The sequence below is a fragment of the Lissotriton vulgaris genome, chromosome 3_1, assembly GCF_964263255.1.
Source record: "Lissotriton vulgaris chromosome 3_1, aLisVul1.2, whole genome shotgun sequence".
NCBI classification, from domain to species: domain Eukaryota; kingdom Metazoa; phylum Chordata; class Amphibia; order Caudata; family Salamandridae; genus Lissotriton; species Lissotriton vulgaris.
Window position 1 is genome coordinate 1,528,699,093 of NC_141689.1, and position 25,981 is coordinate 1,528,725,073.

Consider the following 25,981-nt stretch of genomic DNA (forward strand, 5'->3'; position numbering starts at 1 on the left):
AGGGGCATATTTACATGGCCGTAACACCACACACCAGAGTGGCACTTTTTCTGAAGCTCTGGTGGCGTTGCGCCATTCCCCATATTTACACGGTGGCCCTAAGCCACTTACTGTGGCTTAACACCGCCTTGCAAATATGCCCCTTTCCGCCGCAGTCTGCTGAGGGCAAAGGGGCAGGAATAGGAGTTGCAGTGGGCTTTCCAACACGTTACCCATTGCTTTTTGACGTTAACCCAGATTTACAAAGCTGGGGCAGCGCCAAAAACTAAGGCCAGGTAATACCTGGTCTTAGAATAGTGATACGAGGAGAAATAAATAATTTCACCTCATTTTTTACTCTTTCTATGTGTGCTGCAGAATGCAGCACACATAGAAAGAGCAAATCACAATTATTGATTGTTTATGTGCGGAAGGTGTCCCTTCCTGCACATAAACAATCACCCCTGCAGCGCAGGCACCCTTGCAACATGGCGCACGGGTGTCTGCTCTGCCGGTAGTCAGCTTTCTAAGCGCTAACGCTAGGGGAAATGCAGGGATGTGCGCCATATTTTTGTAAATTCGGCACATCACTGCGTTTTGAAAATGTCGGGCAACGGCGTTGCTAAATTTGGCGTAACACAGAGCTCCAGAATTTTCTTGTAAATATCCCCCTCAGTACATTTAATGAGACCCAGGCAGATTAGCAGGTGTACATTAAGTTCGGGCATAGAGCTTGTCATTTGAGTGCTATCAGAAAGCTAGGATCTATGCACGGAGAACTGTGCCAAGAGGGCACTTGAGGGATTACATTTAGAGAGGAAAAATCACACTTGTACAAATGTGCAGGATGGTTAGTCACCGGTTCACAAGCTAGGCTGGTGTAGGCAGGGAGCACAGGGAGCACTTCCCATCTGGCTCCTATGTGCATTACTGGTCCTCTGTGCAGCAGTGCACAGAATAAGCAATGTACAACGTTGGCCAGCAGTGCCAGTGAACAGATTACGGACATTAGGACATCAGCCAGCAGTGCAGTGCACAAAATAAGCACTGTAGAACATCGGCCGGCACACCAGTGTACAGAAAAAGTACTGCAAAACATAGCCCAGCAGTGCATTGCACAGACTATGCTCTGTAGAGCACAGGCCTGCTGTGATAATGAATAACGTAATCAATTTAGAACATTGGGCAGTGCACAGAATGAGCACTGCAGAACACCAGCCAGCAGTGTAGTGGACCGCAGAACTTGCAGGTAATTAATTTTCCCTTGTCATCGTCTGTCGAAATCCCACTGCTCTTACCTGCATGTGCCATGGCTGAGTGCAGTGCACAGAACAAGTGGTGCAGAACATCAGCCAGGAGTGCAGTGAACAGAATCAGCACTGTAGCACACCTGCTAGCAGTGCTAGTGCACATAATAAGCAATGTACAACTCCGGCCTGCCATTTCCACTCGTGCAATGTTCATTCGAATCCATCTGGCCAGGATATATGTTGAGTTATTTTTTATTTGGCCTGACACTTGTTATTGTGCTGTATACATATTCACTTTTTAAGAGAATGTATTTTCAAATCCACAGTTGTCTCTCCACAGTGTTCTTGAACTTATTCAAATATTTTCTTCTTTTAACTGTATTGCTAATATGTTTCCCAATTTTCCTGACGATCAGTCAAGGCACACTGTTAATGGTATTTTTCCAGTGGCAATCTAATGTCTGTGACTGCAGTTAATCTCTAGATTTCCACTTTGCTGCCTCGGAAACTGAAACCTGCAACAGATGCATGACCAAGGGAGCCGCCAGAAAATTAAAATACACCCCCCCCCCCCATACCCCCTCCCCCGACGTTGAACCAAAGCTTGGGAGCCTGACCCGCCCCAGAAAAGATTGTTTGTCTCTTCCACCCAAGCATCTGGAGCCTGACCCACCCCAGAAAAGATTGTTTGTCTCTTCCATCCAAGCATCTATCAATACATTCTTTCACTTTTCCACCAATCACTGATATCGACCAATTCACCTTTACATTCTATCATCCATTTATTCTTTCACCCAGCATCCACTGATCCATCCATCCATCCTTTCAGATTTCTATTTACATGCCATTCTTTTACCCACTCAGACCCTCAAATTTCATATACTCTGCCATCCAGCCATCCTCTCACATTTTATTTACTCTGCTATCCTTACACCCACCCACCCATCCTGTTCCTTCACTCTGCAATCCATCCATCCTCTCAGATTTTATTTTCTTTGACATCCTTTCACACACCCATCCATCTATCCACTCACCAACTCATTTACCCATCAATTCACACACTCATCCATCTATCCTTTCAACCACCCATCAATATATCACCTTATTCATCCATCCTCTCACCCACCTATCCATCCTTTCAACCTCCCATCCATTTATCAACTCATTCATCCCTCCATCATTCTTTCCCTTTTTTATCCACCCATCTTTCTTTCTTCCTTATAGAGGCTTTCTCTGCAAATTTGCAGACATAAGAGGCTAAAAATGAACCCCTCCCCGCTGTAGTAGATAACGATGGGGGTTCATGATACCCCTGTATGTGACACTAGTTGATATTCCTGACGAAGAAGCTATCACTGGTACAGTTTGTTCGGTTACACAGGGGTCTATGGTGTAAAAGGCACACTATGCTCCGATTATATCTGTCTTTTATTTTCTAAGTCAGGGCTAGGGACCCTTTGTCCTTGTTTGCATTAGGGTCCATTGCTCTCTTGCTATGCCGCTGACTCATCGGGTGTGGGTTCACATCACTGCACTTCTTGCTGCCACCTGAACCTCCTACTGCAATAAGCAGGCCAATGTAAGAAAATGGGCTATTAATTGAGGGGAGGTTAAGTACCCATCCCAATTAGTAATCACAATCCTTGTCAGGGTGAACCACTAAAGTCATACCTGAGCTCAATTCCCTGGTAGTTTTGGCACTCCATTTATGTTTTCCTCTGTTTACTTATTAGTGCTTTTTTTTTAAAAATTGCTCATATATTACTTTGCCGTTATTAACTGGCATATAGACCTGGCGGATACTAATATTTATGACCAGTATTTAGTACCCGCACAAATATAGGTGCACCTTTTACCTGATTTACGCACTAGAACGTTTGATACAGAGGTCTATAAATTGGACCTCCAATATGGCGCGGGTGGCCCACACTACTCGAACACGCTGAGTACTCTCCCAGGAGATAGGGATGTCCTTGGATAAATGCGAGTGTACGGGTGTGTACACACCCTTGGTCCCGCTTTGTTTTTTCAATGGAGCACTCTCTTTGTTAATTTATGACCCCGCCTCCCATTTTTACAATTATTGTTGTTGTTATAATATATTCGGAATTGCAGCTCAGTAACTAATGGAGCATTATGCAGCTTACAGGACTTATAACTAGTAGTGATGTTCTAGATATTTAGATTCTACTTTATATATGGAATTGGGATTTTACTTATGGGTTAATGTTTTAATATATAGATTTTCCCCACTTACAATATGTTACGATAGTTTTTAGCAACTTTTAAGTGATTCGACCACCATACATTTGAAATTGTTTACTATCATCTATAAGGGATTTTGAATCACCGCTCTTCTGATGCATGTTGTCTTTGATATAGGACTGTGTATCTTTGGTCATTACTAGACACAGGCATCATAGTGCCCAACGGATTGGATATCGTTTGTGTGGATGAATTTTTACAAACCGTTCGACCAGATTATTACCATAACTCTTTTGCAACTTATTACTCTAAGGGTTACTCGGATTTGAGGACCCTTTTCACTTGTAGGAGGGTTGCTCTGGGGTTTCAGACTTCGTTCCGGACTAATATTATATTAGTTAAGTGATTTCAGTCACTTATAGTGTTTCTGCATTCTTTTTTTCACTGTCCAGTTTTTCTTTTTATATTTACAATTTGTTTTCTTTTTTCTCTATCGATGCACATGCAGATGGGACTTTGGCTTAAAACCTATGTAGGCTAGGCTTGCATGTGATATAGTTTTATTAGGTTCCTATATTAAATATAAGTTCTATTTTTCTCTTCTGTCTTTTATCAACTCAGTCACCCCACTTTTTACTTGTTTTTTTTATAATACACCAGTGGTTGGTGATGGAGATTAATAATATTACTACAGGCTCAATGTGAAAACTAGGACTAACTTTTTGCCTGCTCGGATTAGTATATGGTATGGTGTAAAACTGCTTTCCATGGCTACAGTGTTAGCAAGGATAAGAGCCAAAGAAATTAAAAATATGTAGTTGCACAAACTGATTTAATAAAAAAGTAAAATTGCACATTGAAAATGGTTTTAAACATTAAATAAGTTCACAACTACAGTGTCACCCTGGAGGATATAAATTGAAAGTTGTAGTAAAGATTGTATTTGAAAAACGAGCAAAGTGTACTTGCACATTGAAAAAAGGAATGCTTAAAAACATGAAATAGGTTTGTGGGTACAATGTCGCCTTGAAAGATCTAAAAGCAACATTGTAGTAGAGATTACATTTGTAAAACGAACAAAGTGTATTTAATCGTTAAATAATTTGTATCCGTAGTACTTGCTGGAGCTTTTAAACATTAAATAGGTCCATAGGCACAGCTGACAAATCCATGCAGTGGCATGAATTGCTTTCCCTGGCTACAGAGTTAGTACAGAAAAAAGCATAGCAGAGAAAATCCTGCAGTTGCACAAACTACTTTAACGAAAAGGTAAAATTGAACGCTAAAAAGAAAGAACATTCTTTTAAACAATAAATAAGTCTGTGACTACGGTGTCACCCTGAAGGATATAAAAGCAATGTAGTAGTAAGGTTTGCATTTGAAAAACAAACGAAGTGCTTTTATAACATTAAATAGATCTGTTGCTGTAGAATCGCCCTGGAGCTTTTAAATATCAAATAAAGCTGTGGCTACAGTATCTAAATGCCCCAATCCAAGCACGAGCGCCAGGGGGACACTAATAAAGACATTAATCAGTACTTGGTCCACACTCCATTGAAGAGACAGACACACAAAGAGAGAAAGTGAAACTGGCACGCACTGACCAATGACTGACCAATGAGAAACAAGGAAATGGGAGAGAAGATGAAGTCAACCAATGGTAAGTAGTAGGCGGGAGCTAAGTCTCCTTTAAGTTTAAATTAACAAAAACCTTGCAAGGTGCTGCACATAAGGTGTTTGTGGTGAGACTTATAAAGGTACTTAAGTGACAATGAGCAAGAACACCATCCAGAGTAGTGAATGCATTATGTCTGCAAGGTATCCTGTTATAAGTTTCTGAACGTCGTAAATTAGTTATTTTTACATGCAAACAAATGTTAATGTCTGAACATACCTTGCTGAATTGGACCCATTGTTTACAAGCCCTTAACGCCGCATAATTTGCCTTTTCTTGCTGAATAATTTAGTCAGCACTGCTTTATAATGTTTTTCTCCTGTGCCGCATAATGTTAGTGACACTGCTTACAACTCAATTGGTCAAACCAGGCCTGTTCTGTCTCAGTCTGCACATGTCTGATTTCAATAGGCATCTGCAGGAGAGCGTGATGATGTTCAGTTTATTACACTAATTGATTCTGAGTTCTCGTAAATCCACTTCAGGTTTACAAACACAGTCCAATACAATTCATTTCCCTGGCAGAGTCACAACGCATCGTGGATTCTCAAGTACAGTGCTTCAATTTGACCAACAGCCAGTATAATAAAAGATAGCACCAGGCGTTTTAAGGTTCCAGCAGACATTAATCTACACCAGAAGAAAAGTTTTGTAAACAGAGAACAAGATTCTCTGAAGAAAGATGTGTCAATCCGTTTGTGGTCGTGTGAATGAGGGCAAATCCCTGTGCAGTAAGTATCGGTAGTTCTCCTTATTTCACACAAATGATAATGTGTGGAATTTGTTTTTCAGTGACTATGTATTATCTGTGAATCGTCATGTAAAGTGTCTTAATTTGTTCGGATCCTAATAAAATCTGTGCTTCCATCATACTTCACAATTACGAAAAAAGTGAGGCGTTTTTGCTTTCTTAACTGCTGAAAGCATTTACAGCCTGATTCATCATAGACCCGTTTTGCGAGTCTATAATAGCGATTCATAAGGAATCGCTATTACAGACTCGCAAAACGGGATTCATGTAGGAATCGCAAAAAGAATTGCGATTCCTACACAATCCTTATTTGCGATTAGCAAATTGCTAATCGCAAATAAGGAATAACTCCCCATTCATTCCTATGGGCCAAAAGGCCCATAGAAATGAATGGGGAGTATTCCTTATTTGCGATTAGCAATTAGCTAATCGCAAATAAGATAGCGATTTAAAGGGTGCCAAGGGTGTCCAAAGGACACCCTGTAGCACCTCTTAAATGCAAATTTAACACAGGTGTTGCGCACACACATGTCCAAAGGACATGTGTGTGTGCAACATGCAACTTAGAAAAATGCTTTTAAAAGCATTTTTCTAAGTTTTCGCTATTTACCACGAGGTTTGACCTCGCGGTAAATAGCGGGCCGAAATTGCGAATTCGCAATTTTTAAATGGATGATGAATTGCATTTAAGGAATCTCAAATAGAGATTCCTTAAATGTAATTCCTCGCAAAATTGCGAAATCGCTATTACCGATTTTTGCATTTGGGATGATGAATCCCAAATGTAAAAATAGCGCTCGCAAAGGGCCAGATTCTCAGAATCTGGCCCTTTGCGAGCCGATTTCGGCATGATGAATCAGGCTGTTAGTTTCGTTATAGGTATTTACATTTTGCTGTGTGTTATGAAAAAGTGCACCCTACAGACTTTGCTTTCACACTTTATGTATCCCAGCAGGATTGTTACATATTAGTGAGTGAAGTTTGCTAACACCAGACCCTATTTTAAAAAACATAAGCAGCAGAAGACATAGCCTGACATTTGACCTCTATCTTTGAAGCTCAGCAAATGTGATAAGATAAATAGAGATTTTAAAGACATCTTTATTAATTGCTTTGACTTTTGTGACTCACCAAAATCAACTATCATAATATGGGGATTTTGAGGTGGATTGCAAATTGAGATCCACTACAATTCATTGCCATCACAGGTATGGTGGCCTGTTCAGGTCAGCACACCACCATGTCTGTGATTACTTTTAAACAAAGCAACATTTTTCTTTTTAAATGCAGCTTATTTTCCTTAACGGAAACGAGGATGCGCTTAAAAACCCCAAAAACGTTTCACCAACTCTTTTCTTAGGAGTAAGCTGCTCCTGAAAAATGTTTTTTTGCAACATGCACAAGGAAGAAGGAGTCCGTTGGAGAGTCCTGCCAATTTGTGAATGGGTTACCACTTCCTTTGAGATGTCAGTAAAATATGAAAGTTTTGCGAATGAACTTCGGTTGCAAAACATTAATACATATGCCCTCAAGACGCACCATCCAAATACCTATTTCGCATGGGTTATTTAAAGCAATTTAATGATTAAGTAAAGGTTTTCTAATTTGGTAAATGGGCTTAGTGCACTTGAAAAAGGGTTTTAGTATTTGTAAACCCTCAGACTTACCAAATTAGAAGGTCTGTAAATGCTAAACACCCTTTGGGCCACATTTACAATATTTTGACGCATGGCAGCGCAGCAAGCATTCCTGCTCTGTTGCCGTGAGTCAAAAGAAAAGGTCAGGATTGCACTGTATCTTAAGGATACGTTGCATTCCTGTCTTTTTCCTCTGCGCTGGCGCACAATGGGCTGCCATGCGCCAATGCAGGCCCCTTTGGTACAAGGGTGTCTGCCCTGTAGAGGTGATTGTTTTTGTGCAGGAAGGGACGCCTTGGTGTGCAAAAACAATCACGAGAGGCGTTTTCCTCTTTCGATGTGTCAGGGGCGACTCCTCTGCTAAAGCAGAGGAGCGTCACCCCAATGCTCTCAGAGCAGGAAAAAGGAAAAATAAAATATAATAACCTTGTTAGTATCATTGTATTTTTCGTAAGTATGGGGATGGGTTGGGGGGGTGGGGATGTTGGCACAGGGAGGATGAGTGGTTCATTCACTTAAGTGTGCATGACTGTTTTGCCGGCCGTCATGGCCTGGCCAAACAGTCATTCGCACTGAGCATGTTCTCCACTGGGCTGTAATACACAGCCTGGATGAAGAACATGCACAGGATCCCAGTCCCCATCTGAGCGCTGAACCACGGCACTCAGACCAATCACAATGCTGCATTTCAGCATTGTGATTGGCTTAGGGGAGCCTGTGTGCTCCCTCCTTCCGGTCGAAGCAACAAAGGAGGAGAGATGGCAGCCGGCGGTTGTGAGGAAGTTAGTGGTTTTATTTTTTATATTCTGTCCCCCGGCCCGCCACCTCCGTTCCCTGCCAGCCATCACTGCTATGTGTGCTAAAGAATGCAGCACACATAGGAAAAGGAAAAACGAGGAGAATTAAAATTATTTCCCCTCGTTGAGCCTCCCTTACAGCTCCCCTGGGGAAGAATAGTAATCTGACGCATTCCCAGGTTTACGAAATCTTATAAATCTGGGAATGCGTCAGGTTTCATGGATGTTGTGTGGGACCACCCACAGCAACACACCAGAAACACCCATTTCACGCAGAGTAATGAATGAAAGGGGGCCATATTTACAAGGCCATGGAAAGCCACACAAGGTGGCTTACGTAGCCTTGTAAATATGGGCAGGCAGACTGCGCAATCGGTGCATCCAAACAATGACGCACTGGTGGCGCAAAGGGCTTGTAAATAAGCCCCTTTGTGTACAAAGTATGGTCCCTAGTTCTTTAAATCTGGACATGACATTTATACTCACAGCTGACCCAGCATTGCCTATTAAAATTTGAATGCCCAATAACATTTGTGAATTTAATCATATAACACAATCTTTCAGTGACAAGACCATAGAACGTTTTGCTTCAAAGGAAACCATATGGGGGCGTGGCTAGCAGCCGATGATGGCGGCAGCAAACTAGAGAGGCTCCTGGAGTAAGGCGGCTTCCCACATCAATCCGCATGCCTATCCGCTCAAAAACTAACCCAGACAGGGTGCCTTGGGTCCGGTGACCGAACGGCACTTGGCGGAGAAGTTTTCGAGCAGCGGTGCCCCGGGAACTGGTGGAAAAGACGACCTACGTACGCGGCCTGGTGACATGAGCACAGCAGCGGCGGCTGGTTTGGATGCTGCCCGGGTGGAAGTGGGACCTCGACGGTGCTGTCAACCGGAAGTGCCCGTAGTGAGTACGAACCAAGCGAAAACGGCAGTGAGAGTCCGAAGCCCCCGCAGATCGTCTGAGGGCTAAACATATCGCTCCAATGATAAGACATTGCTGCGGGTCACGGCGACGCTAACGGCAACCGAAGCTGGAAAACAAGTGCGTAGACGCCGCCATTTTGTACCACATCCGCCACTGTGGGCACGAACTTTCTCGACTGCCGGGCTGGGCGGCCTGTGCCGATGTCTCCGCAAGCTCGACAACAGATCCTAAGTATACCAACGCAATTAGTAGACCATCACCACAGGCTGCGTGTACCAGTGCCTGAACTCTTGGCGGGCAGAGGGTCCAGAAATAGTTCCACCCAAGCTAAGCTCGATAAATTTGCCTATGAGAAACAGTCTCTCCCCCAGACGGAACAACGCAAGTCTCTGGGCAAAGGCACGGAAGGAGACGGTACGAAGAAAGCCACGCTGAAGGATGTCCTGAACGCTTTGGCCCAGGTGCAGGCGACGGTGGGGGCGACTGCAACGGAAGTAACCCTTATTCGGGCAAACCTCCAGAAAATGAGCGAAAGGGTGAAGCAAGTGGAGGTGGTAGCTAAATCCCTGGTGGAGGATGTCTCAGATCTACAGGTGGAAATGGAGAAACTGCAAGCCGTTAACAAGTTGCTCAAGGAAAAGCTGGATGATCATGAAGGACGCTCCCGGCGGAACAACGTCCGTATTTTGGGGGTCCCGGAATCTGAAACCACGGGTGCTATAGATTTATACGTGGAAGACCTGACCAAGGGTCTCTCGAACTTCTTCACTGTGGAATGGGCCCACAGAGTACCAGGAGGAAAACCGAAACCAGGGGCCTCATCGCGTCCGATCCTAGCAAGACTTTTTAACTTTCGAGATCCCGACACCATCCTTCAGGCGGCCAGAATGACGCCAGCCATTCAAATTCAAAATTCAAGAGTATCCTTTTCCCCCGATTACACGGCGGAGGTAACACGACGGAGAAGGACATTCCTAGACGTAAAAAAGACGTTGCGTGAGCAAGAATTACCCTACTCCATGTTATTCCCGGCTCGGCTACGGGTGGTCGCCGGTAAGAAGGTCTGGTTTTTTTACTCTCCCGAGGCGGCAAGAGACTGGCTTGATGGCTGGCACAATGTGGATCCCCCACGTAGGTCCGGCAGAACGAACCACGGACATCGAGACAACAGCCGGACTGGCTCACAAACGTCAGACAGAAGAGGCGCGAGCAAATTGCCGACACAAGAACCATCTGAGGCTGCCGGGGGCAAATAATGTGGACAACCCGTGTACAAATTAGACGATGACTCCTTGATTGACTAACTTTGCACAAAGGTCGTGGATGGACGCTGGCCTGGGTACCCTGAAGGGAGCAGGGAGGCCACCTGCTCGGGGAGACACTCTCCCCCAACATGCAAGTACTCTGTTTTTGGGATGGGTTTAGCGCTCTGCTCAGTTGGGGAGGCGGGCAGTTGGAGGTCCGTTAAGCAGGGAGGCAGGGAGGGGGTGGGTGAGGGGGGGTTGTTGGTTGGAAATTCACTATGTCGGTCAGAAACTGGTGCTTTTTGTGTACATAATATAGCTGGAAGGGTAAACCTAAAGGTCCGGATACTCCTCCTAGATTCATTTGTGTGTGTCTACATGACTGGAAATGGCGGATGGTCTGCCACGTAATGCGGGGAACGCTAAGTCACGGTCACGTGGCTCCCCCCTTCTAATACTGTCGTGGAATGTAAGGGGACTTGGAGATAAGGTGAAACGTGGCCTGGTACTGAACGCGCTGAAGAGACAAAAACCCCACCTAGCGCTATTACAGGAAACACATTTGACGGGGGGGGCTTCTAAGACCTTAGACAGGAGGGGGTACAAGATGGTGGCCCACTCGGAATTCACTTCGGGCTCCCGGGGCACTGGCATCTTGATTAAAAAATCCTCACAATTTATCCCACTGAGCACGAAAACTGACGGGCAGGGCTGTAGGGACAATGGGAAGGTCGCCCCCTAACTGTGGTATCAGTATATGTCCCGCCATCCCTTCACTCAATAATGCTTCCGGCACTCAGTGACTTTTTGTTGTCTCTCCCCGAAAGCGATGTAATCTTGGGAGGGGATTTTAACGCTACAATAGACACACAACTAGACAAATTCCCAGCGACGGGCCCGACCGGGGGTTCCTCCCGGTTTTAACGTTTCCTAACAGCAATGGGTCTGGTAGACATCTGGCGGCACGTCCACCCCCAAGATAGGCAATATACATTTCATTCCACGGTCCACAACAGCCTTTCACGAATTGATTACTTTCTAGCTCTGGGTGACGACTTACAACACGTCGATACCGCAGACATCCATCCTAGAGGCATATCGGATCACTCCCCGATCACCCTAATAGTTTCCACCCAAGAAAAGTCTTGCAGCCATATATATCCCATTCAGGCATCATACCTCAAAATCCTGAAAATTAGGAAAACCCTCCAGAAGGCTACAACACAATATTTCGAAGAAAACGTGGCCACCGTGACCTTTTCAGAGGTGCTATGGGAGGCCTACAAAACGGTGTTGAGGGGGCAGGCAATAAGCTCCATCACGGCCCACAAAAAGGAGCAAGCAACCGAACAGTCTAAGCTCGAATCACCACTGCGCGACTTGACAACTTTGCACGAGGCAAACCCCACAACAGACACAGCGCATTCACTCACACTCCACCAACAACTATACACGGAACATGTTCGGCAGATGGTGAAGGGGCACATAACTGATACACAGAACAGGATATACGACGTGGGAGATGAGGCGGGAAGGATGCTGGCCTGGCTCGATAAGAGGGGGGGTAGTTCCAGAGGGATCCAACAAGTGAGAGATAGCAACGGCGAAATTCAGACAAGCCCTGAACAGATAGTGGAAGCATTGGCGGCACATTTTGAGGAAGTTTATACCCCAGAACGGGTAGTGTCTACTGACATGGCACGGGAGGCGCTAGGTAGGATAGAAACCCCAATATTGCAGCCGGAAGCAGCAGCCGACTTAGATGCGGCCATAAATAGAGATGAAATACAATTGGCTATACGAGCGCTCAAACCTGGCAAAGCTCTTGGACCAAATGGCATTCCAGTAGAATGGTATCAGTCTCAATCAGAGGAGCTCAGTGCATATTTACTCGACATGTATGAGGAATGCCTAGAGAGGGGTGAACTTCCGCTCGATCAGAGAACGGCCACTATAGTAGCGATTCCCAAACCCGGGAAACCGCAAGAGGATTGCTCCTCATACCACCCTATCTCTCTGCTGAACGCGGAAGGTAAAATTTTGGCCAAGCTCCTAGCCAACCGGTTGATGACACATCTATCTGATCTTATACATCCAGATCAATCTGGGTTTATGCCACATAGGAACACCGCACTGAACCTTCGCAGGGTTCATGGGGTACTGGCGAGAGCGGACTTGATACACGATCAAGCAGTAATACTGGCCCTAGACGCGAAAATGGCATTTGATCTAGTGGAATGGAGCTACCTGTTCGAGGTCCTGGTCTGTCTGGGCTTCGGCTCGAAATTTATATCATGGATCAGACTGCTGTACACATAACCAATGGCACATGTGGTAGCAAATGGCCACATTTCCCGAACATTTGCATTGAGGAGAGGCACCCGCCAGGGCTGCCCCCTCTCACCTTTGCTTTTCGCGCTCTCCCTGGAGCCACTAGCTAATTTGATAAGGCAAACGCCCTTACTTAAAGGGATACAATGGAAGGAAGGCTGGGAAGACCGGCTGTCCCTTTACGCGGACGACATGCTGGTGTACTTAACAGACCCCGAGCGTGGTGTACCGGTGCTCTTGAACCTGTGTGATGATCATGGTAAAATTTCAGGTTACACGATCAACTGGAACAAATCAGAAATGTATGTTCTGAAAGGCCCGGTCCCGGTGCTGGGCCCCGACTGCCCCTTAAGGCTAGCTGGCTCCTCTTTTAAATATTTGGGGATCCATGTCACAATGGACCCAACGGAATTCATACAACTGAATCTGGCACCACCCTTGGAACGGCTTAAACAAGACGTCAAGTTCTGGGCGGGGTTGCCCTTGACAATGCTGGGAAAAGCAGCGATATATAAAATGATGTCCTTACCCCGCTTCCTATACATACTAGAAAACACGCCATTTCCAGTGGCGCCAGGGTACTTAAAAAAGGTGGCAGCAGTAGTTTCTGGTCTACTGTGGAGCAATCGCCCGACGCGTATTGCGCAAGCCAAATTACACAGGGGTTGGTATGATGGTGGAATCGCGTTGCCGAATCTTAACCTGTATTACTGGGCGGCTCAACTTAAGCCCATTAACCAGTGGATACATGCTCCACAGACTGACCCAGCTTTCCAAGCAGATAGGGCACAACTGGGTACCAACACTGTGCTGGCCCCACTCTACGACCAGCGGCGAGTGCGAAAATTAACGGGACCTACTAGACTCACCGCAGCGCTGTGGCATACGGCACTAGCGGCGCTGGGCTGGAAGGGGAAAACTACCAAACTCACCCCGCTCTGGGATACCCGTGCCTTGGGAAACTTGAGATACAGTAAGGGCTTCTCTCACTGGGACACCATTGGAATATCCACGGTAGGTGACATGTGGGAAAGGGGAGAGGTTATTACATTTGACCACCTGAGGGAATTGTACGAACTAGGGCCACAAGAATCATACCGCTATGTCCAGATACGCCATGCTTTACTCACGGCCATCCCCTCCAGGGCGGATATACCAGAATCATCCCCGCTGGAGGATCGTCTTCTAACTGACTTCATGATTGAACGAGCGACGTCATTGACATACCGCAAGCTCCTCAATAATTTACCTGACCCGCTGACCTCATTGAAAGAAAGATGGGAAGGGGAAGTGGACGCCCTGGATGAACACGAAGGGAATGAGGCACTAGCGTCCCCAAAAGAGGTAGGCATCTCAGCCAGGCTGAGACTCGTACAGCTCAAGGTCCTACGCAGAGTGTATTACACAAGGACACTATTACATCGCATCCACAGAATACAACATCCTTACTGTCTCCGTGGCTGTGGGGAGGAGGGGTCCTTCATCCATACAATCTGGGACTGCCCACGTATCCAAGACTATTGGAGACAAATAATGCGCACTGTGTCACAGACTCTGGAGACCTCTCTACTTCCAGAACCGCGGCAATGTCTCTTAAATGTGTGGGGACCGAATGACCTGTCCAGATGTGGCCAACTTTGGGTTACGTTAGGCATGATAGAGGCTAAGAGAGATATCGCTCAGCGCTGGGGGGCAGCAGAACTACCGACGAAGTCGCAGTGGTGCATGAATATGGATAAGATAATGGTGACAGAGAGGGCGGTATACTTGAGTCGTGCATGCCCGGGGAAGTGGAACAAGATATGGACCCCATGGAATGTGTACCGAGGTGAAATTTGTGACCCTCTGGCAGAGGACGACCCGTTGGAGTCAGATGAAGAGGGGGAGGTAGGCTGAGGGGTCAAGAGAGGGTTGCAGAGGGGAAGGGATATGGTGAGTGGGAGGGGGCCCATGTCCCGAGGAGTTGGCAGTATGGATAGACAGGGTCAGGACTGCTATACAGTAACACATAGGTACATGGGCGTTACTGCCCGTCACCTTGGGTTTGAATCCGTGAAAATAAATAGTAGCACATACTGTCGGGTAGACTTTCAATACAGCTATACAGCACTAATTACTTTTGGATGACCGCAATGTGATTTCCTCATTGTTATTTTTTGTTATTTTTATAACAAAACAGAAAACCAAAACCATTACTTATTAGCAACATAACGTCAGTTTTGTACCTTTTACTTTGCCGTGTGATGTACCTTTTACTTTGCCGTGTGATGAACCTTTTACTTTTCAGCAACGTGATCAAAGTATGGACTTATCCTCATGCACGACATCCAATGCTCAATTCTAAGCGGCCGGCCCTTCGGGTTGTAGGCGAATGGCTGTGTAATTATGTGAAGGTACAATAAAGGTTTAAAAAAAAAAAAAAAAAAGGAAACACTATGTGGTCTGCCCTCTAGTTTCAGCCTTTACCCTGTTCAAGTCTAGTACCCATTGTAATAATCTGTTGATAAGAAGGCAGCTTCTCCTCCCTACAATGTGTTGCTCTCCATGAATGAAATCTTTTATTGAGCAAAATTCAGCTGGTTAAGGCAACGCTTTGGACAAAATACACCACAGCTTGCCTAAACTATACTTCATCCCTGGTACTGGTGTCAAGACAATGAGGTGTACTTAAATTACCAAAAGTTTAATATGATATACACTTGATTCAAATAGGTGGCAGAGATGAAAGAAAATATTCTCAAATTTCCCTGCCTCTAACCCCATTCTTCCCTGCTGTGCCGTTCATCCGTCCTCTACAAACCTCTCAACTGAAACTCAGATTAATTGACATGTGGTGGGGTTCCATGGCTGGCCTGGTGAGCATTAACTGGAATGCTAATTGTAAGAAATTGGGTTATTGTTTGAGGTGGGTGAAAGGCCTACTCAAGAAACAACCACAATCCTTGGCACGGTGAACCATAAAAGTCACTAAATCAACCTGTGCTTAACCCTCTAGTAACTTGCCACAAAAGCAGCCAGGTGTAATGTAGAGGCACTGTGTTAAGTATTTATGCAGCAAACAAACAGTAATGAAGTGGAAACACAAGAGATATCCCACATCACTTTAGAGAAATAGAGTAAAATGTAATCAATAAAATTAGACCACAACAACAAAAATCCAATCGGTAGAACCAGAGATATGCAATTTTAAAGGTTTAAGTAAAATAGCGCCAAGTAGCAGAAAGCGCTAACTGTAGGTATCTGGTAGGGATAGACCAGGACAAAGTCACAAGTTCAGGTCGACCGCAATGGAGTGTGGGTTGGATACAGGGACCAGGTTAGTCCCCCTGAAAAAGTTACCTTCTCAAAGTCTGGTGCCCAAAGTTCAAAACTTCAGGATTTCTCAGGACAGAGGAGCTCAACTAATGCCAGCCAAAGGTCCATAATCTGGGTAGAAACCTCTTGGGGATCAGCAACTCAAACCAGCAGAGATCAGCAGGGCTCATTTGTTGCAGGTCCAGCCAGATCCAGTTGCAGCAGGTCAACAAGGAGGTTGCAGGGAGGACTTTAGAGCATGCTGTGCCCCTGCAGCTCAGAACAGCAGGTCAGCCAATTGACTCTTGGAGTCACTCAGGTTAGGCTGGAATTAAGGGAGCAGGTAATGTCTTTCTTCTCAGAGAGTAGTATAGTCTTCAAGCAACAGTGCAGTCTTCAGAAAAACAAGACAGGCCTCAAGCAGTAGGGCAGTCTTCTGAGGAACATGACAGGCCGTAAACAGCAGGGCAGCCCTCTGAAGAACCAGGTAGTCCTCAAGCAGCAGGGCAGTCCCCTCAAGAACAAGACAGCCCTCCCAGTAGAGAAAAAAAGAATTTGGGATGTTTCCACAACCAGGACAGGTAAACCTTAAGAAAACAGTTTCTAACTGTTTAATACAATGCACCCTGCCCTTTGGGCTGCTTGGGTCCTACCATAAGGGTGTCTTAAATGTATTTAAAAGGGAGGTTTAGGCCTGGCAATTTAAACTGCAAACAAGCTGCAATTGCAGACCTGAGGCATGTATTAAAGGTCTACTTAAGTGGCTGGGACAATTAAGTGTTGCTGGCCCACTAGTTGCATTTAATTTATGGGCTGGAGGTACATGTAGTACCACTTTACTAGAGACTTTAAAGTAAACTAAATGTGTCAATTTTACCATGTTTAAAGAAGAGAGCACAAGCACTTTAGCACTGGTTAGCAGTAGTTAAACTGTACAGAGTCCTAACTCCAATAAAAATGAGATTCGGAGAACAGAAGGGGACAAGGCAAAAAGTTTGGGGATGGTGCATGGCCAAGTCCAACACTTATAAATGAAAGCAGAGCAGCCAACCATATGGTTAATGGACCAAAATTCCAGCACGGTACAGAATACGGGAGCAGCTGTAATCTTTAAAGCACTGCTTAGGAGGAAGCCATGGGACTCCAGTGCCGTCTCATGTCTCAAAACATAGAAGCAATTAAGTTGTACAATATGCACTTTACAAATAAATATAAACCTCTTGAGGTTTCTCTACAGGCATAACATTACAACGGAGCTGTCTTAAGAAGAAAGAAATGAAGCTCTTACAGTCTAGGAATTTATGAAGGTATTCTAAGGTGTACCATTTGTTCATTGACACTCATTCTTACACATGCATTAGACTAAGTATTTCAAGGTTTTTATTTGAATATAGTAAAAAATTGAAAAGGACTTTTCTAAAGATTATGACCAGTTACGATTCGAACCTCAATAATACACAAAACACGAAATTACTATCTGGCTCTTTTTTAAATTATTCACGCCTAAGGAAACAACAGCTAGGCCTGAACGAAATTTAAATTATGCTGGCATAATGCGCATTAAGTGAAATTTTGCCTCATGTTATTTCATGCAATTTTCACCCGCTGGTTCTTGCAGAATTTAGCAACAGCTATTTTTTGCTCAACCCAGTCTCCAACCAGTATCTGTTGTGACTTTTTATCACAAAATATGCCTCCCTTGACAATAATCAATCCAGAGTCCAACACACCACATTTTTGAGCTTAAAGTCCATATCACAAAATTACAGAATTGTTTTGTGCAATTAAATGAAAACAAATACACAATTTCACCTAATCGGCACTAGCATTATAATTTACAAATCTATGGACACCCACACACATGGCATGACAGTGATAAATAGTGAGACTACAGCAATAACAATTCAGAAAAATTGCATCCTATTTAGAACGAAACTCTGGTACGTGGAGTATCAAACTTGTAGAATGACATGGCACGAAGACAGAAGCCATGCTTAATTGATTGTCTTACCTTAGGTGCACATTGAAAATGCATTCCAGGCACAGGTAGTGTGGTAACATACATGGTAATACAACGGTACAGGTACAAAGTTCCAATTATAAAAAAATATCTGCGTATCACTATCGATCTGTAAACAAAGGAGAAAGAGTGTTAACTTCAACTTCGCAAACAATGTGAATGTTTTTCATCAATAAGTATTAACAAGCAGAATATGGATGGTCCATCGTGGTGAGAGCCACATGGCAAAAACACCAAGGGAAGCAAAGAGCCCCAATGAAGACAGAAGCCAAGAGATAGATCATGGCTGGTAAGGTCATGAAGCATTGTTTGAAAATGAGTGTACCACGAACTCTTATCAGCAATGATCAATCTACAAGAGCGCATTGCTTTACATTAGCTCTTGTGTGTGTGCGCTCTTTTAGCAATGGGTCAGTGGCCTGCTCTAGTTTTAGTGCTGGGAAGGCAACACACTATTCAGTGACATGGAACCAATCCAATATGGCCAAGAAACCCCTGTGGCTTACCATGAGAACAAAAGAGGCCCAACTGACTAACAAAATGGCTGCCCACCAATGTCTATGTTACATGAAAAGAATTTGCGTGAACTTTTTCAGCATGGGAGTCAGTGGCTAGTAAAAGGTACTATAAAAAAAAGATGCTGGAGTGTGAAGACTATTGTCCCCTTACCATCTCCGCTCAACCCCACCTGAGAAATGAGAGTGACATTAATATTGCTGAAACTGGGTAAATCATCATGCTAAAACATGAGGTAAAATATAAAAGTACCTCAAGAGGCAAGGCAAATTTGAGATGAGGGGTGTCTGACCCTATCAGATGGTGGAGATTGTGTAGAATGCATGGTCTGATGCACTCCGCAGCATGAATAAATTGGGTGCTCCTTGTGGTACAATGAGATCAGTCTTATTTAAGTGAGGCAATGTGGACAAGTATTCTTAATATTGGTTTGTATACTTTTCTTGGATATTTTGTGAGAAGTCTACAACCCACTGAACATCAATATCTCTGAGATTTCAACATGATCAACAATATGTAAATAAAAATTGTGCATTTCGTTACATTTCATTTTTCTCATGCATATTTCTAAAAACGTGACTTGATTTCAATGGTGGCTGCTAAGTATTAAAAGTGGTAGGGCACATACAAAATTACAATAAACTCTTTAAAAATAAACTTACTCCAATACACATATATTTAAAAAACTTACCTTGCTTGATGATCTTCTGCAGCACACCTTCGGCTGCAAACACACAAGAAGTTCTTCACACTGCTTTCTAGACAACAGCATCCAAGCCTATCCAAGCAATGCTCGATTGCTGAATACGATGCTAAACAGCATAAGAGCGGTACTAGGATTGGCCGGAGCAGACAAACACAGCGCTCCCTTGGGACACCTTCAAGGCTGTGCCTCTGCTTCTCAGCTGCCTTTTAGCTGTTGATTGCAAAAGCCTAAACTGAGCATGTCACACTGACCACAGTGAACATGCCGGCCAATCTGAAATGCGCAGTTCAGTTAACACAGCCTCAGGTTGTCCCACTGAAAGGGTGTGATGCGGAGCAGAGGTCAGGGTGCCAACATCCCTAAGCTCCTATGGAATCCCTGCTGGATTTAATTTGGTGGGTTGCCATCCTAATGCTGTTCCATTGTTTTTTGAAGTGTTTGCATTTGCATGTGCCATGTTTCTCCGGTGCGTGGTTTACAGAATTTCGTCCAACCAAGACATTTTTTGATGAATGATTAAAGAACATTTCTTAGCCATGCATAGAGAAGAGTTAATTAAACAATGTGTGTTAAGAATGCCCCCCGTCACGCAGGGAAAAGAGGTGCAATGAATTTGAAGGTTAATTGTGCATCACCCTCAGAGCTAAATTTGAATTACTTATGCACATTCCCAGATTTTCCAAAATCCGCCAGGGTGGCACCTCCTTTGTAATACAGAATGTGAACCTTTGGAACACCCTTCCAATCAACCTTCGCATGGTCAAGTCCGATCACCACTTCAGGAAAGAATTAAAAACATGGCTTTTTGACCAAATCTAGATTTGACTGCCTGACCATGTTCTCACTGATTGATAAATTCTTGTATACAATTATACACACACCTGCAAAGCCCTCCACAACACAAGACCCCAACACCTCAATGACCAAATCTCCATCCAGGCCCCCAAAAGAAACCTCCGCTCAGCCGACCTCGCCCTAGCCACCGTCCCTCGTTTCTACAGGACCAGAGCTGGTGCAAGATTCTTTTCCTTCCTTGCAACCAAGACCTGGAACGAACTCCCCTTTCACCTTCAACAGTGCCTGACACTGCACCAATGCACCTCACAGCCTGGCTCTTCGAATGACCCAAATGAAGCTGCTCACTCCCCTCCCACCCCAGCTCCTTGAGAACCTTGCAGGTCAGAAGTGCACTCTACTAACCCTTGATTGATTGATTGATTGATTGATTGATTGATGAGAGTCCTGAACAAGTTAAAAGGGGTTTATGATGAGGAAAGGAAGATAATACAGAACATGCCTGCAGTTTTCCATTACAAAAGGAGCTTTTATCACTTCTACAGATAATGGCAGTAGCTGGGTAACATCTGGGTCTGCGGTATTCCCTATGTGTAGCATAACATCATTAATAAATAAAATAGCCCAGGACCCAACATATATGACATTCAGGTGTGACAAGTGACCGACCGGATCCTTCACAAGAGCAAGTACTATTAATCCCTGGAAGGCACCAGGAAAAGCCCCAAGAAACCAGAATTGTAAAGGCATCATACCACTGCAAAGCAGTCTAGAAAATCAGAATCTTCATATGTGAGTTAACAGATGAGGAAGTCTTTGGAGATTCTGCAAAGGTGGAAGCAAAGGGATAGACGAGCCAAGAAGGTAACCCAAAATACAAAGGTAAGGGATGCAAAACCGGGGACAAACCAAGTGAGGACTGGCGCACTACAACAAATGAAAAGATGCTGGGTGCCATCTTGCTACTTCTGACTCAACGTCTGGGAACGTGGTCCCCATGCGATTACTCTACTGCCTTTGCTGGCCCCAAACTGCCGGTGAGGGTTTCTGCAGTCCTGTGCGAGTGCCTAAACCTCAACGAGACAGTCCTCCATATACTCCACTCTGCCTTTCAAGCTCAGTAGTATCTGTTTGTCCATATATCTTTTTGCACACGTCTCTTCCTTTGTCTTCTCTTGGAGAAAAAAAACTGACACTGTGTCTTTGAAGTAATGAATCACTGCTAGTGACACAAATAACGTTGTAAAACATGTCAGTTCCTGCTATCTGAATAGTTTATCACCATTAGCTACACAAAATTATTCAGAGGTAAAGGTTTGATGCCACTGTAAAAAAATACAATTAGACAGAATGTCATCACTTAAGGGGCTTCCTCAGTAGTGCCAAACACTGGAGGTGACTGCATTCAAACTGAACTACCGAAAACAGTTTTCCCTATTCACAGCTATTCATTTCTACTCAGTCCAGTTGTCTTTCACTTTCTTAACTTGCCACTGTTCTCATTCTGTCACATAGTTGCTAATGTATATTCATGTGCTTTCTCGAACTTAATGCATGATTTGGTTTATCATTTCTGCAACCTAATAGAAATCAAATATTTCCTTTCTCTATCTGACTTAAAATATGTTCTTGAAGTGCTTGCCATATCTCTGTTTGATAGTGGAAATTCTGTTCTTTTAGCACTATCTTAAACTACTCTTGCCCCCTTGAACGGGTATTTGTGTTTTGCATCCACAATGATGATAGTTAGTAAGCCATACTTATGCAACTGTAAAGCTGTTGAACAGGGCATGGGTTGCATTGGGCCATTGTTTTGACTTATATGACAACAATGTTACACCCTGACTTTAGGGAAAATAGAAGATGTGAGGATTCAAGTAAACAAATCCTCCTCTAGTCCCAAAGATAGAGGCAGGGCATTCCAAAGAGTTGGTTCTTATATGTAGTGTGATATGCCACTAACTAATTTTAAATCAAGAATGAGTCAATGTTCAGCAGGTTTAGGGCGGTTGATAGGGGTTGTGTATTCTAGAGAGGTGCCCTGGGGTTTGCCCATGGAGTGGTTTATGGACCATACAGAGGGCCCTGAATAGTGTTCACTACCGGATCAGAAGCCAAAGCAGTACCCGATAAGAAGCTGAGAATAGGATTCTAACATCTTTTGCCATATATCAGATGAGTGGGATGGTTTTACAGCTATTATAATTTGTCAAGGACTTCTTGGGGCTGCACTACGTAGAGTATTGAAACAGTGTGGACGCTTTGAGACCATTGCAAGTACAATAAACATTTCATTTGGAAAGGTGTAAGAGTAGAAATATACCTCGTAAGTGGTTCAGGTCCGTGACCCGACGCGACCAGCGCCAGAGACTCTGGTTCCTCCGACCCACCTCCACTACGACTCCATCACCCTCCATGCTCTCAACCCCAGATGCAGCACAAATGCTAGCTTTCGATGCTGAGCAACACCCAAGGCCTGATCTCCTGTCATCACTGCTGCTGCACCTTCACCCACGTCTGGACTCCAGCAGCCAGCCTACCAGACATCACTGCTGACAAACCTCTTAACTGCATTCTCCTCAATGTGCGCTCCCTACACAAGCATGCCATAGAAATCTGGACCTCCTTAACACCCGCATGCACGACATTACCTTCCTCACATAAACCAGGACCAATGCCACCTCCGTGCCCGACATCACCACCCCATTCCCGATGGATTCAAGATCCTGCAGAAAGACCGCCCCACCTGCCCAGGAGGAGGCATTTTCCGTTGTCCACAAAAACACCCTCCGCATGACAACCATCGGCTCGGGCGAAACTACGACCCTCATGGAACATCCACACTTCCAGATCCAGACCAACCCCAAAACAACTCCCAGTGGAACCCTCATCTACAGGTCGCTCGGTCCACATGCTCCTTTCACCAACAAAATTGCCAACTTCATCCCACCCCACGCACTCGCCTCCACTGACTACGGCCTACTCGGAGACCTAAACTTCCACCTGGACAACCACGACGACCTCAACACCAGCACCCTCCAAGAGAACCTCGCCAACATAGGACTGAAGCAACTGGTCACCACCTCCACATACACAGCAGGAAACACGCTTGACTCCGTCTTTGCAGAAGGAAACAGCCTCTCCTACAGCCACACCATACAACTCCTCTGGACAGACCACCACTGCATCCACTTCTCCTTCAGAAATCCCACCATACACAAGCATGCCCACTGCCTCCCCCGTAGAAGCAGGAACAAAGTCACCGAAGACCAGTTCACCTTTGCGCTCATCTGCACCCCACCACGACAACGCCAGACACCAAAACTATAGCACGGAACCACCACCGCTGGACCCCTCAAGAAAGCCACAGGATGACACATCAAGAGAGCAAGCTGGTTCACCCCTGCACTCAAAGAATCCAAGCGGTTCTTCCGACGACTCGAAAAGATGTGGAGGAACGAAAGAACCCCAGAAACATGCAATGCCTACAGAGCAGCTACCACAGCACAACACCAACTCATCAAATCCAGAAAGAAGAAATTCTTCCAAGACAGAATCATCACCAACACCCACAACACCAAAGAACTCTTCTCCATCATCAAAGAAGTTGCAAAACCCAAACAGGGAAACAATAGACGTCCCATCCTCCCAAGACCTCTGCAACAGACTCAGCACCTTCTTTCACCTCAAGATTAAGATGATCTTCAAAAACCAAGACCTCCACTCCAGCTCCAACCCCCTGTGACGCCACCCTATAGATCCTGCTCATTTGGACCCCGCTCACGACAAAAGACACCCTAAAGACCATGAAGAGCATCCACTCTGGAGCACCCTTAGACCGCTGCCCACCACACATCCTCCACAGAGCTGCCATGGCCATCGCACCTGACCCACGCCCGACGATCAGCTGCTCCCTCGAAACTACCACATTCCCTGATGACTGGAAATACGCTAGAGTCAACCCCCTCCTGAAGAAACCCTCCGCAGACACGATGGACCACAAGAACTTCAGGACCATCTCCCTGCTTCCATTTGCAGCCAAGGTCATCGAAAAGGCCGTCAACAGCCAGCTAGTAAACTTCACCGAAGCCAACAATGTCCTGGACATTTCCCAATACGGATTCCGCAGCAATGACAGCACCGAGACAGCTCTACTCACTGCCACCGACGACATCCCCTCCCTCCTTGACCAGGGCCAAACAGCAACCCTCATCCTCCTGGACCTCTTGGCTGACTACAACACCGTTTCCCACTGCACACTAGCCACCAGACTCCATGACGCTGGCATCTGCGGAAAGGCCCTTGACTGAATATGCTCATTTCTCACATGCAGAACTTAGCAAGTCAGACTCCCACCCTACCTCTCGGAACCAACAGAGACCAGATGTGGAGTGTCCCAGGGATCCTCCCTCAGCCCCACCATCTTCAACAGCTACATGGCACCCCTTGTAACCCTAATCTGAAACCAAAAGCATTGTCTCCTACGCTGACAACACCCAGCTCATCCTCTACCTAACCAAAGAACCCAACATCACCAGGCATAACTTCCAAGAAGGGATGAAAGCAGTTGCTACCTGGATGAAGAAGAGCTGCCTGAAACTCAACTCTGAGAAAACAGAAGTCCTCATCCTTGGCTCCACACCCTCCGCGTGGGACAACACTTGGTGGCCCCGCCCCCTCCAAATCCCTCCACCCTGACAGAGCACGTACTAAGCCTCGGCATTGTACTTGACTCATGGCTCATGATGAGCCGCCAGATCAACGCTGTATCCTTTGCCTACTTCAACATCCTCTGCATACTCCGGAAAAAAATCAGTTGGATCCCAGCCAAATCCAGAAAACCGGTCATACACGCCCTCATCGGTAGCAGACTGGACTCCGACAACACTCTCTATGCCGGAATCAGCAAGGAAATATTTTGCAAACTCCAGGCCGGAGCCAGACTGATCCTACACATTCCCGTCACAAACACATCACCCAACACCTCTGCGATCTTCACTGGCTCCCTATCGAAAGAAAAATATCCTTCAAGCTCCTCACTCATGCATACAAGACCTGACACAACATCGGACCAGCATTCCTAAACAACGGGCTCTCCTTTCACGCACCCAAGAGACACCTACGATCGATCAGCTGGCCTCTCTCTGTCCACCTTCCCATGCATCTACAAGACCAGAACGGGAGGAAAGTCCTTCTCTTACCTCGCAGACAAGGCCTGGAACAACCGTTCCTCCCCCCTTCACCATGGGCAAGCCCCTACACTGCTCTAGTAAAGGAGGACTTCAAGACCTTGCTCTTCGGATGACCCCAGCACTCAACGGAGCCACCCCTCTCCCCCCTAGAGACCCTCGCTGGTGAGTTGCTGCGCTTTACCAACCCTGATTGAGGTGGTGGAACTATACTATTAGTAACACTGTTCACTTGCTGGTTGAAGGAAAAATCCTTGGCAAACAAGCCATCTATATTTTGTGCCTTGAAGACTGGAAATGGTGAAGTACTCTGAGAACCTGGACAGGTGAAGAGAAGCAAAGATGGTTTTGTGTTGCACACTAAGATCATGCCAGTCTTTTGGCAGTCAGAGTAAGTTTTGTTGCACTTGGTTAGTTATCCCCCGAGTTCTTCTCTAGTCCGATATGAATCTGTGTGCCTTTGATTCCCGGGATGAAAAAGTTATCTATAATACGAGCCAAGATCCTATTTTTACCCTGAATGTAACTGATGTTATTGTTGTATTTATATTTATTTTTAAGGGCTGATTTATTTCAAATGAATAAGCCTTGAATTGAATGTATTGCCCTTCATAGTTAAATACCTTAAAGGCCCAAACCACGTGTCCATCTTTCTAGAATTTCT

The 25,981-nt window shown here is 45.2% G+C and overlaps 1 protein-coding gene across 3 annotated transcripts in view; it reads right to left on the bottom strand.

The window, feature by feature from the left end:
• Positions 1–25,981, bottom strand: part of SGMS2 (sphingomyelin synthase 2) — a 330,113-nt gene that overhangs the window by 83,112 nt on the left and 221,020 nt on the right. For all 3 annotated transcript variants that reach the window (XM_086962017.1, XM_086962018.1, XM_086962019.1), the window contains one exon: positions 18,103–18,220. In XM_086962017.1, coding sequence (XP_086818143.1) covers positions 18,103–18,220 — 118 coding nt within the window. The remainder of the gene's footprint in view (positions 1–18,102; positions 18,221–25,981) is intronic.